The 15,751-nt window shown below is 33.7% G+C and overlaps 3 protein-coding genes across 3 annotated transcripts; 2 read left to right on the forward strand and 1 right to left on the reverse strand.

Annotated features, from left to right (window-relative positions):
- The first annotated feature begins 4,102 nt into the window (after positions 1 to 4,102).
- On the forward strand, positions 4,103 to 7,741 carry LOC107013989 (probable leucine-rich repeat receptor-like protein kinase At1g68400). Its single transcript, XM_015213862.2, has 3 exons — positions 4,103 to 5,143; positions 5,716 to 6,105; positions 6,590 to 7,741. The coding sequence occupies exons 1-3, from the start codon at positions 4,348 to 4,350 to the stop codon at positions 7,228 to 7,230; spliced, it is 1,827 nt and encodes a 608-aa protein (XP_015069348.1). The 5' UTR covers positions 4,103 to 4,347; the 3' UTR covers positions 7,231 to 7,741.
- Positions 7,742 to 8,370: 629 nt separating this feature from the next.
- Positions 8,371 to 9,850, forward strand: LOC107012606 (probable aquaporin TIP3-2). Its single transcript, XM_015212483.2, has 3 exons — positions 8,371 to 8,748; positions 8,918 to 9,168; positions 9,242 to 9,850. Exons 1-3 carry the CDS (start codon positions 8,610 to 8,612, stop codon positions 9,632 to 9,634), a joined length of 783 nt encoding a protein of 260 aa, XP_015067969.1. The 5' UTR covers positions 8,371 to 8,609; the 3' UTR covers positions 9,635 to 9,850.
- A 56-nt stretch (positions 9,851 to 9,906) lies between these two features.
- Positions 9,907 to 14,728, reverse strand: LOC107012605. The gene is made up of 7 exons (XM_015212482.2): positions 14,580 to 14,728; positions 13,269 to 13,722; positions 12,677 to 12,796; positions 12,534 to 12,587; positions 11,690 to 11,853; positions 10,538 to 10,714; positions 9,907 to 10,273 (listed from the first exon to the last, which is right to left on the reverse strand). The coding sequence occupies exons 2-7, from the start codon at positions 13,668 to 13,670 to the stop codon at positions 10,063 to 10,065; spliced, it is 1,128 nt and encodes a 375-aa protein (XP_015067968.1). The 5' UTR covers positions 13,671 to 13,722; positions 14,580 to 14,728; the 3' UTR covers positions 9,907 to 10,062.
- Between the last annotated feature and the right edge of the window lie 1,023 nt (positions 14,729 to 15,751).

Consider the following 15,751-nt stretch of genomic DNA (forward strand, 5'->3'; position numbering starts at 1 on the left):
CTGAATATAACTTAATTGTATATAAAGTATACAACTGATTTTTCAATCCCGATCAATTATGATTGAATGGTCATTTTAGGTAATTGTTATAAATTAGAAAAAGGATGATAAATAAATCTTATGCACTAACAATTGTATAATTTGTCCATTATTATTTTTTGTATCTGATCAGTTGAAGTAATTCTTTTTTTAATTTTTCATTCAAAAGATATTTTTTGTATTTTGGTTAACGGGATAATATTTGCAAAAAGGTTTAAGCAGCAGGATAACAAAATAAGGGAGTTGTTTGGTTGCCAAATTACTACAATGAATCGAAATTTTCTTTTAAAAAATATTTTCTTAATATTTATCCATACTGTCTTATTAGTAAACACAAAAGAAATACTACCAAAATTCTTATGTAATCAAATAATTGCTTTAACCCGTTTCTTGTCTAAGAGGTCAGCCACTTTATTAATGCTTTTTATAGATCTCCTGAATATTGCATCAATGACTTATCTTCACGAATTATAAAAGCTCTAAAATGCATTATTTTATTAATGATAAAATTTAGCTACCTTAATTGAGTTCCTGGAGATTTTCAAAGGCACCAAATTATTATCCTAATTCCTACTCTTACGAACCCGCGTTAAAAAGATTTGACAAAAAAATACGTCGGAAGTTTGAATCATCGAAAATTTATGGACTACAACACAAAAAAATCGATAAAATAAGGGTTTACTTGCTCTGACTCATTTGAACTTGAAAATAGGCCGGTTTGTCCGTGGAACCAACTGGCTCCATTACTAAGGTCTTAACTCTTAACGGACATCTATTAAAATTTTCGGCAAATAACACGTCAAATTCTGGATCACCAAAAATCGATAGACTTAACACACAAAAATCGGTAAAATGGGGGCTTACCTGCTCTGAGGCTTGTTTGAACTTGAGTGGGCCGGTTTGTCTGTCGGGACCAACGAGCTCCATTACTAAGTCTTAACGGACCGTCCATGAAAAATTACGGTAAAACACACGTCGAAATTTCGAATCAACAGAAATGCATGGACTATAATACCCAAAATTTTGGTAAAATATGGGTATACCTGCTCTGGGCTCGTTTGAACTTGAAAATGGGTCGGTTTGCCCGTCGGGATCAACTGACTCCATTACTAAGGTCTTGACGAACGTCCATGAAAAATTTTGACAAAAAACACGCCGAAAATTCGGATGACCAAAAATCCATGAAATATATGTTTAATTTAAGATCACAAATCAAAAGTCTTTTTTTTAATACCCATGTTAAATTAAAATTAACCAAAGAAACTAAAATGAATGGAGAAAAAAAGTCAACAACAAAAAATAATACGATAAACAAAGTTAAGAAAAAACAGGTAATAGTTAAATCGAAGAACACGAGGATAACTAAATAATTATCAATTACCTATTACTAGCTTTAGTTTCTACTTTAATTATCGACTTTATCATATCATTTTATTTTAGAATCATGTCCTCAATAAATTTTATATATATCATATCGACCTACTTATGCCTCGTATAGAACCTATCATATACTGAGACTTGAGCATGTGAAAGAGAAGAAACACATATATATTACAAAGAAATCGCGTCTTTTTACTCTTTATTTGATATAAGGGTATTTTTGGTATTTTATTACACTTGCGTCTCTACTGCATTGCCTGTAAGTGCCGTGCAATTCTACTTTTGCATTGTATTTTAGTTTTTATCACAAATAGTTATCTTGTATTTTTATAAATGAAATGTTTTCATGTTTTATTTCAGTGAAAGCATCGCAATTGTTTTGTATGTATTTTTCGTTCGAATTTGTGTTATACGCTTAAAATTTGAAGATTTAATCAAGTTTTTTTATTGGTACATTTTTATGCATTTTATGTGTTGATTAAAATAAGCTGGTTACGTAGATTTTATGTATGTTGGAAGGTATATTAATTTATTGAATATCTTATTTGATGTTTGACATTTATTTTAAAGCTTAATCAATTTGAATTTATGTTGAAAATTTTGTTTTAAGGTAAATTATTTGTTATTAAATGGGATTTTATTTTTTGAAGACTAAAGTTTAAATCTCAAATATTATTAAGAATGAAAAATATTTATCGCAACATTTAATATTAGTAAAATAAATTGATCATCAAAAAACTTTGGTGATCACTAAGAATCATTACTAAGATGAGAAGCTTTTCTTCAACTTATTTAACCGGTCTTTACAAGCAATCAAATGTCACGATTTAAAACTACTTGCTATTAATTCTAATTCAATGATTTTTCAGAAAAATGTTATCGAGTTATTTGTGGTATTAAAATTTAGTCGCGAAAATAAGTTCAGAAACATGCCTAATAATAAACGAAACATTTCAGAAATATGCCTAATAATGAATAAAACATAATAAAAAACCACAGACTTGGATTCGAATCCTAACAAATGAAAAAAATAATAACCCAACAAATGAAAAGAAGTGCACATGCTTAAAAAGTTCTAATAATTAGAGTCAACATTCCATATGGTGGTGATTCGATTTGCCTAAATCATATTTTAGGTAAAATTATCACAGCCATATTTATAAAAAAGTAATAATCTGATGAAATAATCAATTTATACCTAAAAATTAACTTGTTACTTTTTTTTTAAAAAAAAATGAAGGATAGAGGAAATGGGAAGAGAATTACAATATGGAGAACCAAACAAGATAGCAGTTCAGATAATCAACTAACCGAGCTTTCTCTCTTTAACACCACTATTATCCCAGGAAAAAAAACATAATATGAAATTTTGCTAATTAAATACCAAAAATTGTATGTGGAAAAGCCAACATATATAGCCAATTTTTTCAAAGGGAAGTTGTGTCTATGGTACTCTAGTCTAGACCCTCAAACTAAAAATATTAGCACAAAATTCTTAGTTGCCAACCACAAAAGAAAAAAAAAATGAACTTATTTGGTAATGGTATCATTTGACTAATTCCCCTTGAATAACGTAGATAAATGATTAATTTCATTGACACTGCAAAGTCTTAATTGGCGCATACAAAATGTCAAAAATAGGAAGGAAAATATTCAAATATTTCAACAATATTTTGTTACAATGCTGCCAACTCTAATCACTCCCATTGAAATCAACATCATCTCCAATGCATTATCATATAAAAACAATATTATAATATTGTAGTATAATATAATACACTATCAAGAAAACTTCTATCTTATCTATGATTAGGACTCCCTTAAAGGTGTTTTTTAATATATAGTTGTTAACAACCACCAATAATTATGCACCTAAGTATATTGCCCAATCATCAAATAAATGGAGGAAGATTTCAAGTTCAAAGAGACAATAGCAATAATAATAATAAATTATTTCTTCACATCGTATTAAGTTTTGGTGAAAATAGTTATTCAGTATCTATATTCATCGAAGATAACATAAATCTAATGGTATAGTTTAAGTGAAGTTGACCAGGAGCCGGTTTGAATTGACTTAAAAAAAGTAACTTTTAAATCAAAAATAAAAAGTCAAACTGAAATGACTTTTAAGTCAAAAAATAATAAGCAAGGGAAGATCTACTTTTGGTTTGACTTCAAATATCATGAAATTTCAAGTGAATTTATTTCCATTTTTCTTATGTCTTGATGAACAAAGTTACTTCTACTCGTTAAAGGTGACAAGAACCAAATGAAATGATTGAGGTGCGTACAAACATCTGACACTATCTTTAAATTAAAAAAAAAGAGTAAATGGTTTAGAACACCCCTAAATTATCGTCTTTTCGCGAGTTTCATAACTCCATTATTCATTGTTGTCTTTACCTATACGTAAAGTATCATTCCATTTGTATCAAAACACACATCAATGCTTGCGTTGACCAACTTAGCATCGAGATTTATTTTACATTAGTTGAAATATGAAACTCGTAAAAAGATACTACAGTGTCTAAAAAAAAAAAACCCAATTGTCATGCATAGTTCAACTCCTCGACCCAAACCACCAACTTTAAACAAGAAGAGAAACATTGACAAATATCATATCTCTACATGTCTTGTTTAATACTATATTAATCTACATAATAATCATATTCTCTGTTCTTTCCGCTTTCACGTCTTTCTTTGGGAATCTTTTTTTGTCTACAACGTCAAAAGCTGTCTAAAATAACAACTCTGTAATGGAGATCACTAAAAAAAAATTTCGACTTTTTGATGTGTTTGACATTGTTTGAATTATACCCCACAATGTTCCATTTCACTTCACCTACTACATACAACTGGTAAAAATTCTCAATCTATTATTACTTACTTATCTATTATTCTTCAAAGTCAAGGTTGCCACGACCAGAAATGCGTAGGACGATCCTATTTTTCGCCTTGTTTCTGGTGGTGGAATCAGCTGAATTTTTCCCAAATGAAAGAGATGCTTTGTTGCAGCTGAGAGATAGTGTAAATTCAAGTGTTGTTGATTTACATTCACATTGGACAGGGCCTCCTTGTTACTACAACCAGAGTAAATGGGCTGGAATTTCGTGTTCTGATGGCCATGTAAATCAACTTGTTTTAGAAGGAATTCAGTTAACTGGTTCACTTCCACCAACATTCTTGTTGCACATAACTTTTTTGACAAAAATCAGTTTTAGGAACAATTTATTGTACGGTCCTGTTCCTAATCTCACAGGACTAATCTACCTGGAATTTGTGTTTCTTTCAGATAATCGATTTTCGGGTTTGATTCCGTTTGGGTACGTTGAGTTAAAGAAACTAACAGATTTGGAGCTCCAGGGGAATGATCTTGAAGGTTCAATTCCACCATTTAATCAACAGAGTTTGATTGGTTTCAATGTGTCTTCGAATAAACTGGAAGGGCCTATCCCTGAAACTCCTGTTCTGAAGAGGTTTTCGAAGAGTTGTTATGAGAATAACGCGAATTTGTGTGGTGAAGTTGTAGGAATACCTTGTTCAATATCACCTGCAAGTCCACCTAAAGCACCAAGTGAAAAGAAAAAGAATGGGCTTAAAGTATGGAGTATTGCTTTGATTGCAGCAGCAGTAACAGTATTTGTTCTTGTTTCAATCATGTTCATTTTGTTCCGTTACTTTAGAAGATCTAAAAGAAAGGGAACACAAGGAGAAGACAAACAAGGTAAGATTTTTGTAGTATTATCTATCTTATCCTAACTAGTGCCAGTTTTTCTGGTGGAAAAGTTGCTTAGATTGAATTAGATGAGGAGGTTATCTGGTGCAGGGCTGTTTTCGTGTTGACTGTATTTTTTCTCGAAATAGTTTAACCATTTTTGTTAATTGCTAAAAGGAGGTCATTCAGAACTCGTTGGCTCCAGAATGGGGCAGCTCCAGAAGTGCTAAAGATGGTTAATTCGTGATAGAAAGAAAACCAGTACATGCCCATTATGAAGTCGAATTCAATCATTTCTAGCTCAATAAGATGAGAACTAGTCTCTCGCCCCTGAATTGTGGCTAAACAACAACAATAACATACTAGTATAGTCCCACAAGAGAGGTCTAGGGAGGTTGAGGTGTACGTAGACCTTCCCCCTACTTTTGTGGGATAGAGAGACTGTTTCCGATTGATATTGTGGCTATACAATATAGAACTAGATTAGCTAATTCAATTAGACTTAAAGATCCATGTGATGATGGAGCAGTTTATATTGTTGTTATTACATCTTTTAACATTTCCCATTTCCATTTTGACAGGTAATATTTCAATAGAGAATGTGGTAAAGAGAAGTTATTGGTCCAAGAGCACAGAAGATCCAGAAAAAACATTGGACTTAATATTCTTTGAAAAGGATATGTCAGTCTTTGACATGGATGACTTGTTAAGAGCATCAGCTGAAGTTTTAGGAAAAGGAAAACTAAGCACAACATATAAAGCAATCCTGGAATCTGGTTCTGTTGTTGCTGTTAAGAGACTCAAAGAAATGAATTCTTTGAGCAAAAAGGAATTCACACAACAGATTCAGTTGCTTGGGAAATTGAAACATGAAAATCTAGTGGAGATGATGTCCTTCTACTATTCCAAGGATGAGAAGCTCATTGTTTATGAATATGTTCCACAAGGAGACTTGTTTGAGCTCTTGCATGGTTCGTTCATCAACTTTCTTTTACTTTTGGAAAATGTCTAGATTTAACCCCTCCTACACGAAATATCTTAATTTTATCTTCCGTTATACTTTGAGGTCATTCATATCCTTATCATTAGGAAAACGTCTCGTGTTATACTTTGAGGTCATTCATATATTCATATTCATTATGATTCTAAACTATGAACTCATGATCAAATGACTTTTGAGGTGCGCTTTCCCTTCTCTATAGTGCTACTGTGAAAATTGAAATTGCTTTGAGGTAGGTGTAAGGTTTGCGGACACTCTACCCCAAACTGCACTTTGTAAGATTACACTGAATATGTTGTTGGTCTGTGGACACTCTACCCAAAATTGCACTTTGTGGGATTACACTGAATATATATTGTTGTCGTAGTAGTAATAGAGGAAATTTTTTTACCATTTTCCCTTCTATTTTCCCCTTAAGATTCAACCATGTAAAAACTTATGATTCTTGATTTCAGAAAACAGAGGCATTGGGAGACAACCACTAAACTGGACAGCAAGAATATCCATCATAAAAGATGTAGCAAAGGGTCTAAATTTCTTGCACCAGTCTTTACAATCACAAAAGGTGCCACATGGGAACATTAGATCAAAAAATGTTCTAATCCAGCAAGACCAAAACAAGAACTACCATTCTAAGCTGACAGATTATGGATTCTTTCCTTTGTTACCATCTAAAGAATCCTTAAGAAAATTAGCAGTAGGAAAATCTCCAGAGTTCTCTCAAGGGAAAAAGTTAACAAGAAAAGCTGATATCTATTGCTTTGGTATTCTTCTGTTGGAAGTGATCACTGGAAAAATACCAGGTGAATTGTTTTCACCAGAAAATGGGGTTACTAGTTATGTTGATGATGATTTGTCAGAGTGGGTAAAGACAGTGGTGAATAATGACTGGTCAACAGACATTTTGGATATGGAAATACTTGCACAAAAAGAAGGGTATGATGAAATGTTGAAGCTTACTCAATTGGCTTTGCAGTGTACTGATGAGGCACCAGAAAAGAGGCCTAAGATGAGTGAAGTGTTGAGAAGAATTGAAGAGATTGAGCTTGAACCAAAGAATTTAGTCACTGATGTGGAAGATGATTCAATCTCTTAGTTGAAGGCTTGAACTTTCCCTCCTAAATTGTAATCAAGCCGTGGCAGCGACAACAACATATCCAGTATATTAGGTGGAGTTTGAACAATATATCCAATATAATCTCAACTGAAGTCGGAGACTGAAGAGAATACAGTGGAGTCTAAACATTATCCAATCTAATCCCATTGGGTGAAATACGAAAGAAGATAAAAGTATATGCATACATTACCCTGCCCCAACCAATCATGGAAGTAAAGAAGGGGTAAAATATGCACATAATAGAATATGCGCATATCTTACCCTATAATTAAGGGCAGCGAGGTTGTTTCCTATATTGTAATCAAGAAAGTTAGAAATTCAGGAAGAGGCTTTTAGTTCAAGAGCAGAGAACTTAGTATAATGATCTTACTCTCATTCTACAAGTTAATTCTTTGTAGATATTGATTTTGTTTTTGTTTTTTCATTATTAATCTTTTCCTTGAAAACACCCTTTTTGTAGGAATAGCATATAGTACAGTTTTCTTTTTCATCTTTTTCTGAGTCATTAATTTGAATAAATAACATACAAAAATTTGGGAGGTGTGATTGTGTCAAGTTCAATTCAAGGATAAAGGTTGTAGTTAGGTCACAACAAACGTATAATTAATCAACTCAGAATGATGTATTCCTATCTAACTATCGGATTCAGATAAACTTATATGAAGCGATATCAACGCCATAAATAGTAAAAATTCGTATAGCAAAGACAGAGTAATTGTCATTAAATTCCTGGAGATAAAACAAATTTACAGTTTGGTTTCATACATCCTGAAAATAATACTATACTAATAATAATCTTCTAATTCAAAAAAATATATTGTACAATCAACTTAAGGAGTAACCTCAGGATCATATTTATTTATTTTTTAAAAGAAAAACTTGGGAAGTGTTCCCATTTTGTACATAATACATGTACTAGTAGCCAAGAAACTCCTGAAGTGGGACCAATTGATTTTGGCTGCAAGCAAGCGAAATGGATGACGATTAGAATAGAGCCCACACTTCTTTTCTTGCAATTTGTGGATGAAGATGAAAATTGAGGAAATAAAATAGAAAAAACTCGAACATGGTTTTGATTTAATCCTAGTACTAGTATGGATGGACTTAGAAGTAAGTCTTAGGTGTAAGAAGAAAACGGTGTTTAATTGGATTTGAAATAGACACCTATGTAGTACGTGTCAATTTTCATGCAAACTATCACCCAAGTGTCCACTTCATTCCAAACTTCATTTTTCTATAACACTATCTCCCTTCTTGATCATCTTTTATCTTCTTCATTTCTTGTGTCACTTGATAAAGTTAAGAATCTCGATTTACAGATTACGGTTCTCAACATTGACAGCTGATTTATTGTAGTTATGGCTATGCCAGCTAGGAGATATGCTTTTGGTAGGGCGGATGAAGCTACTCATCCTGATTCCATGAGAGCCACCTTGTCTGAGCTCTTATCCACCTTCATCTTCGTTTTCGCCGGTGAAGGCTCTGTTCTTGCTATTGGTAAGTTTGTTCTGTTCGAACTGAAGTTGTTTTTAACATGTTTCTTATCTCTCACTAGCATAACTAACTGCTTACTCTGTCTACCAAGGTTATATTTGAATTTCAATGTTGGTTTCCCGTGATTTTTTGAATTTGAATGTTGTTTTACTATCGTTTTTTTTTTGTGCAGACAAGTTATATCCAGATACGGGGTTGGGGTCATCAAGACTGATAGTGATAGCGTTGGCGCATGCGTTTTCCTTCTTTGCAGCTGTAGCTTCTAGTCTGAATGTTTCTGGAGGACATATCAACCCAGCTGTTACCTTTGGTTCACTAGTGGGAGGCAGGATTTCTGTTGTTCGTGCTATCTATTATTGGGTTGCTCAGCTTTTTGGTTCTGTTTTAGCTTCTCTTTTGTTGAGGCTTGCTACTGATGGCTTGGTAATAACGAAAACAATCTAGTTTTTTCTGTTTGTTGTTTGAGATTGAGGTGTAATTGTTTGTGTTGGTGCAGCGGCCACGGGGATTCTCGGTTGCAGCAGGGGTGGGTAACTTGAATGCACTTGTGATGGAGATAGTGATGACGTTTGGACTAATGTACACAGTATATGCAACTGCTGTTGATCCAAGGAGGGGAAGCTTGAGCACCATTGCCCCTCTTGCTATTGCATTTATTCTGGGGGCAAACACCCTGGTGGGAGGGCCTTTTGAGGGTGCATCAATGAACCCAGCAAGGGCATTTGGACCTGCTTTAGTGGGTTGGAGATGGAGGAACCATTGGATCTACTGGTTGGGCCCTTTCATCGGTGCAGCCCTGGCTGGACTTATCTACGAGTACGGGATCATACAGCATGAAACTGTTCCACGACCCACTACCCACCAGCCCTTGGCACCTGAAGATTACTAAGAGAGTCCTTCATTTGTGAATAAGAAAGGATTGTGCTTAAGAAACTTATGTGATGTTTGTAGTCCAGTTTATGGTTGTTTTTTAATTCCATCTTCTGATGTTCTCTGCGTTTAAATACTTCTGTATGTAGCTGCCTGCACATTTCCTAAGTTTCAGAAATCAAGACGGTAATCCCAGACCAGTAATAGCATGAATAAAATCTACTTTTTATCTGTCTTATTATTTATTTATTGGACATTCTATGTCTCTGTTTACTTGCATATATAGAGGAATTTCCATCTTAAGGTACTCATGGCAGGATACATTTTTCAGTCATTTCCTATAAAAGGAGTCTCTACGAGTGACAACGGCAAAACTGAAATGAATGTAATGACTAATTAAATCAAATTACAGAACGGTGATGGTACAAAAAAATGGGGTTGAGATTGCTAAAGCTTACGATAAAATCTGGCAACCCATGGGGCAAGTTCAGTTACATCAGGGGTTCTAGGATTAGAGGCATAATAATCAGACCAGTAGCAGGGAGACATATTCTCTGTGAGTTCACCATTAGAGTAAATGCAAAATGGTAGCCAATCTTCTCCTCCATTCATTCTTCTTTTCCTCTCTCTTGGATACGCTAATGGCGCCTGCACATACCTGCATCAGATAAGTGAACTTGAGGTTTTGAATTAGCACAAGAAGTTTAACTCCTAAGGTGTGAATTCCCTCCCTCCCTCCCTTTCTTCAACTGTCCATTACTGAAGTTTACTTGATCTTTGTCTGTCATATTTTAAGACCAGAACCCAAAGGAAAAAAGCAAACAGTGGTCATACACAATAAACTTTGCTTCAATTGAAATTCCTTACAACTAGTAAGCGTTTATGTGAAGAGCAGTCTAATGCATTCAAGAACAGAACACACCTTATACCATCAAGCAGGATATCCCAGCAGAAATGGGTGTGACCAAAAATATGACAAGCGTTTGTGCTCCCTCTATCTCCATGTATGTATCTTATACGGGCCTCAAGAAAGTCGGAGCCAATCATTTTTGGAAGGTTAGGATAGAAAAGCATTCTCTTCTCTGGACAAAGCTCTACTCTGCAAAAAAGATTACAAATAACAGTTCATTCAGGGTAAAACAATGTAATCATCAGCATAAGATGTTTAAGGACTCCAATTATCAACATGATCTTTCTGAACCTTGATTATTTCGTAAGCTCGTAGTGCCAGTGAGGTGGAATGCCCACTACTCTGATGAATCGTAAGTTTTTAAGTATGCATTGCACCCTGCCCCTACCATACCCCACCGCACCCACCTTAAGGCAGCCCAAAGAAAAGGCAAAAATAAGTCCCTCTATCTTGATGCATGTATTGATAAAAGTAGCATTAGAGAAGTTTAGCTTTTTAACACAGAGCAATCTCTGACTTGGGAAATGTGTCCCCTTCTCTCTTTTGCTACACTATGCTCTTTCTGGCGAGTCCCCTCTATGGTGCTACTTTATTTTATCATGGGTGACAAAATATATTTCATTTTAGGGGGAACTTTCGAATAAATTAATATAAAGAGAATTCTTATAGATGGTTCGTGTTCATCGAGCGGGGAAGAAGATTCTCCAGCCAAATAAAGATGGACGAAAATCTTGTGATGGGTATGTGATGTTTTACAGAACGTATCAGGGGATATGGCATACTCTATGGGGAATGGAAAGGAAATTATAGTCACATTTCTACAGACTCTAGAAGAACTACATCACTTATGGCAGGTACCTCATAGTGGAAACATGGTTCACTGACACGGAAAAAGCCAACCACTGAGATATCAAACATTTTATGTTTATCACTGATATGTCAAATTCGGTAATCTATAATGGAGAGAAGGGGCAAATTTTCAGCGGGTCTTTTTTTTTTAAAAATGGTAACACCAAATTTTCAGGACTATCTAACAAACATCAACCTCATTAAATCCTACTAAAAGTCTCTACTGTAGTGCGAGACTGAGGTTTTTCAACCAATACCAATCAAATTTAGATAGCAACTCAGAAAATTTTGGAATTGTCTGAGCTACTCACTCACCTTGGAATAAAGTGTGAGAATGAAATTATCTGGTTGCAGCTTGCCAGCATTTCCTGGACTGTATCCTGATTTTTGTCATTCATGGCATCAAAATGTGTAGCAAGGGAGTTATCTCCATTTGTGAGTCCGTCGGGCCACTTGCATGCACGGAAGTCCTTACATGCCTGTGGCATAAAAGATAAGAGTGAATTACAACAGTAACACTGCAGTGTACTAGCAGTCTACCATAGAACACAGAATCAGTTAACTACAAGTATCATATAAATCAACGTCTAAACTGTGCAATAGATAGGAAAACTTTTTGAAAGAAAAAAAAATTCTGAGAATTCCAAACTCACCAAAAACACAGAAATGCTACAATACAGGTAATAAAATGACCAGGCTCAGAACAGAGGAAGTGCATCCAAAGCAGCCAGAAACAGAAAAGTCACAAAGATAGCTAAATAAATACGACGCAAAAGAAGATGAGCAAGTAGCTTGCAATGTCAACTATTATCCCCATATACTCACCTACCCATAACAGAATGGTTGAAGTCACCCCAAGGTAATAAGGACGTTTTCCTTGGACCAATGAAATCTTTTACTGATAAAAACAAAGTGCAAAAGGATGCACATTACTTCAGAGCACCGAGTGTGATGGAAGAGCTAATAAATTGACTTACTTTTAGATGAATTCAGTGATAACGAGGAAGTCAAGTAAGCACTTCTCATTTCAGTTTCAGTTGTCAGTAAGCACTTGCTCACTTTTATCTATTTTGAAAGAAAGCAACGTTGAGGAGGGAACAACTGACATATCATCAAACTAAAAGATAAAATCCTTACAAGGAGAAAGAAAGTGAATCACCAGCTCCAAAGAAGGAATGTGGATGCCAGGTATGTCCTTTTCCCTATCAAAGCTCTGGGATAAAGCAGAAATGACATCAAGATGTGCACAGAATGACCCAGCTGCAAAAAAGAAATAGTTTGCTATTTCACAGTAAGATTTACCTCATGGTACCATGAGAATAGAGGAATAATTGCCAAACCATCAATGACACTGGGATTAGTTTCCACTCCAAGCCTCTGACATGCATCAAGCATTTTATCCAGCTTTTGAAGAGAATCAATCTGAATACAGCGGATGCATCACATTAATCATGTGGTCTTGCTTTTAGTTTAACAAAACTACCATAATAGCAGGAAAAATAATATGCTGCTTCAGTGCAAACAGAAGAGGAAAAAGGGGAGAAGAGGAGAGGAAACACCACCAATATTCATTCTCAAGTGTTAACTTTTTTCTGCATGGACAAAGTTTTGGAGACCTAAACCTAATAAGACTGTCTTAAAGATAATGTTGTTGATTGAAAAAAGGGGCATGCATAAAAAATGCAGCTATAAATGCTTCAAAAGGAGAATTTCTCCTCAGCTTAAAGTCCCCATAAGCGACAAGATCCCATAATGTCACAAAATCATTTTAACGAGGCACCATGACATATTAATGTAAAATAGCAACAAGAACTAGTGACATATGATGCAATTCTACACATTGCTATTGAACTAAATTCTGCATCATGGAACGATATGAAGAAATACTGCTTACATAATTCTCTTTCTCCCTACGGAGCCAAAGGTCGTGGTTTCCGGGCACAAAGAACACGTGCTCAAAACTAGCCTTCAAGAGGGACATAGTTAACACAAACTTCTCATAAGTCTCCGCAACATCACCTGCAACGAGAAGCACTTCCTTTTTCTTTCCCTTTTTGGGTAAACCCTTTAACCATGCCATGTTCTCCTCGTATTCTGTATGCAAGTCTGAAACTACAAAAACCTTCAAACCAACTGTATCTACTCTAGCAGAAGGGATAATTTTTTGCCTTGTAATATCAACATGCTTCATGAGATATCTCCCACAATTCTGGATTCTCATACATTTGTGAAGATATCTTGAACGTCCAGGCTGCAGATAGAAAGTTGAGCTGGCCGTAATTAAGCATAGAACCATGTTGTTGCTTTCCTCTCCTTTCCTATTTCCTCTATTCTGGAATCAGCTAATCCTACATCAACACATCAAAATATTATTCTGGAACATGAAAAATAGACTATTGGTCAATGAAGTGGGTTAAGAATCACGAGGTCTCAAGTTCAAATATCAGTGGAGGCAAAAATACTAGATGATTTTTTCCCATCTGTCCTAGTCTTGATAGACTGATGGTATTACGTGTCATGTGAGTTGAGGTGCGTGCGAGCTGACTCAGACACCATGATTAATAAAAAAACACATATAAAGTTGATCACCTTTATATATGATGCACATATCGTTTTTAGTTTGTGCAAATTCAACCAGTGTAGTGAGTATTGCATTCCCTAAAAGAAACCTTCATCTCAAAATGCAAATATAAATTGACGTATCACATTATGAACGGGTAAAATAACAATAATGGAGGAAAACAATGCCAGCAACATGGAGCGAGTAATTCTATCCCCTAAGGCTTAGCTATTTTTGTTCAGGGCAGAATTTGAACTTGAGAACTCGTAATTCTCTTTTCACTTTATCCCCCCACACGATGGAACAATTGCTAATTCTTAAATCTAATAATGAAGCTATCTTAATCTCGAAAAATGAAGATCTCATGTAAAAGGATATAAAACTAAAAAAAACAAGTTTGTAAAAGACTACAAAACCAAATCTCCGGGTACAAATAATGAACTGAATAGGAATTCTACGTAAACAATTATAGTGGATAAGGTAATAACTACCAAATCCTGTAGCTAAAATTCCGTAAAACTGTGAATTGAATAAGAATCGCCAAGGATGATAATGGAGATTAACAATTTATAATGAAATCAGTCTGATCCATTAACCTAACAACTTGTAAATCACCAGAAATATTGAAATAGAAGATAAAAGTACCATAGTATCACTGCGAAATGAACCTCGATCGTCTGGTGACCGGAGATGGTGAAGAATCTAATTCAGAAGCAATTCAATTATCCTTAACCCAGGAAATGAAATATATGAAACTTTTACTTTTTTAAAAAAAATATAGTATTATTGTTATTTGAAGAGTTAAATGTTACTAGTTGGTATATTGTTATTTGAAGAGTTAAATAGAGTATATGTTTTTTATACTTACTCTGGTCATTTTTAATTGTTAGGTTATGTTTTTAAAAATTAATTTGATTAATTTTTAAAGTTAAATTAAATTATATTAATTTGATTTTTTATACTCATTTCGTCCACTTTTAATTGTATGTTTCAAAAATTAATTTGACTAATTTTCAAAATTAAAATAAAATTACATTAACTTGATATTTTAAACAAAAAAATAGATATTCAAGAACTATTAAAAAAAATACTATAGATTGAAATTATCTGATTTCAATATAATAAAAAAATACATCGTAAAATATTAATTAAACTTTTTATTATTTGAGTCTAAATAAGAAAAATAAAATAATTAAAAATGGACGAAAATAGTAATCATAATCAGTTTAAACATTTCCAAATTGAGATGATTAGCTTTCGCACTTTGAAACAATTAGGACTAAGATTTAATTTATATACATATAATTTAAAAAGTATTATTTGTGGGCTTCTTTCTTTTTAATTGAGAACTTACCTCAAATGAAATCATTTTTGGGTTAGATGTGATAGATAGGATATGTTCGTTGCGACATTATAACTTAACACAAAATTCAATCAATTCTCAATGTATTGATACAAAATTTTATATTATGGATTAAAAATATCTAATTGTACTTCTTTTGTTTAAAATACTTGACACGATATCAATAGTTAGTTTAATTAATTGTTAAGTTCAATTTTAATAGAATTCAATCAATAATTTAAAATTAAAATTTTAAAAACATACATAAAATACTATAAGATGTGATTATTTTCATACACAAATGAATTTCTCTTTCATTAATATTTATTATCAATAACAAAGTAAACTTGCTTAGTTTATACTCGCTTTTCCATCCCTTTTACTTATTCACTTTTGAAACATACTATTAAGAAAATAATTTATAACGTAGTGAGTTTATCATTTTATTCCTATTAATTATGAAGTAGATGAAAAA

The sequence above is a fragment of the Solanum pennellii genome, chromosome 3 (genome assembly GCF_001406875.1).
Source record: "Solanum pennellii chromosome 3, SPENNV200".
Taxonomy (NCBI): Eukaryota; Viridiplantae; Streptophyta; class Magnoliopsida; order Solanales; family Solanaceae; genus Solanum; species Solanum pennellii.

Excerpts from the sequence above, each read along its gene's own strand:
- LOC107013989 (XM_015213862.2), top strand. The coding sequence starts at position 4,348 with ATGCGTAGGACGATCCTATTTTTCGCCTTGTTTCTGGTGGTGGAATCA. Across the intron at positions 5,144-5,715 it reads ACAAGGAGAAGACAAACAAG|GTAATATTTCAATAGAGAAT; the intron begins GTAAGATTTTTG and ends CCATTTTGACAG. Across the intron at positions 6,106-6,589 it reads CTTGTTTGAGCTCTTGCATG|AAAACAGAGGCATTGGGAGA; the intron begins GTTCGTTCATCA and ends TCTTGATTTCAG.
- LOC107012606 (XM_015212483.2), top strand. The coding sequence starts at position 8,610 with ATGGCTATGCCAGCTAGGAGATATGCTTTTGGTAGGGCGGATGAAGCT. Across the intron at positions 8,749-8,917 it reads AGGCTCTGTTCTTGCTATTG|ACAAGTTATATCCAGATACG; the intron begins GTAAGTTTGTTC and ends TTTTTTGTGCAG. Across the intron at positions 9,169-9,241 it reads GGCTTGCTACTGATGGCTTG|CGGCCACGGGGATTCTCGGT; the intron begins GTAATAACGAAA and ends GTGTTGGTGCAG.
- LOC107012605 (XM_015212482.2), bottom strand. The coding sequence starts at position 13,670 with ATGGTTCTATGCTTAATTACGGCCAGCTCAACTTTCTATCTGCAGCCT. Across the intron at positions 12,588-12,676 it reads TATTCTCATGGTACCATGAG|AGCTTTGATAGGGAAAAGGA; the intron begins GTAAATCTTACT and ends GCTTTATCCCAG. Across the intron at positions 10,715-11,689 it reads TTCTCACACTTTATTCCAAG|AGTAGAGCTTTGTCCAGAGA; the intron begins GTGAGTGAGTAG and ends TCTTTTTTGCAG.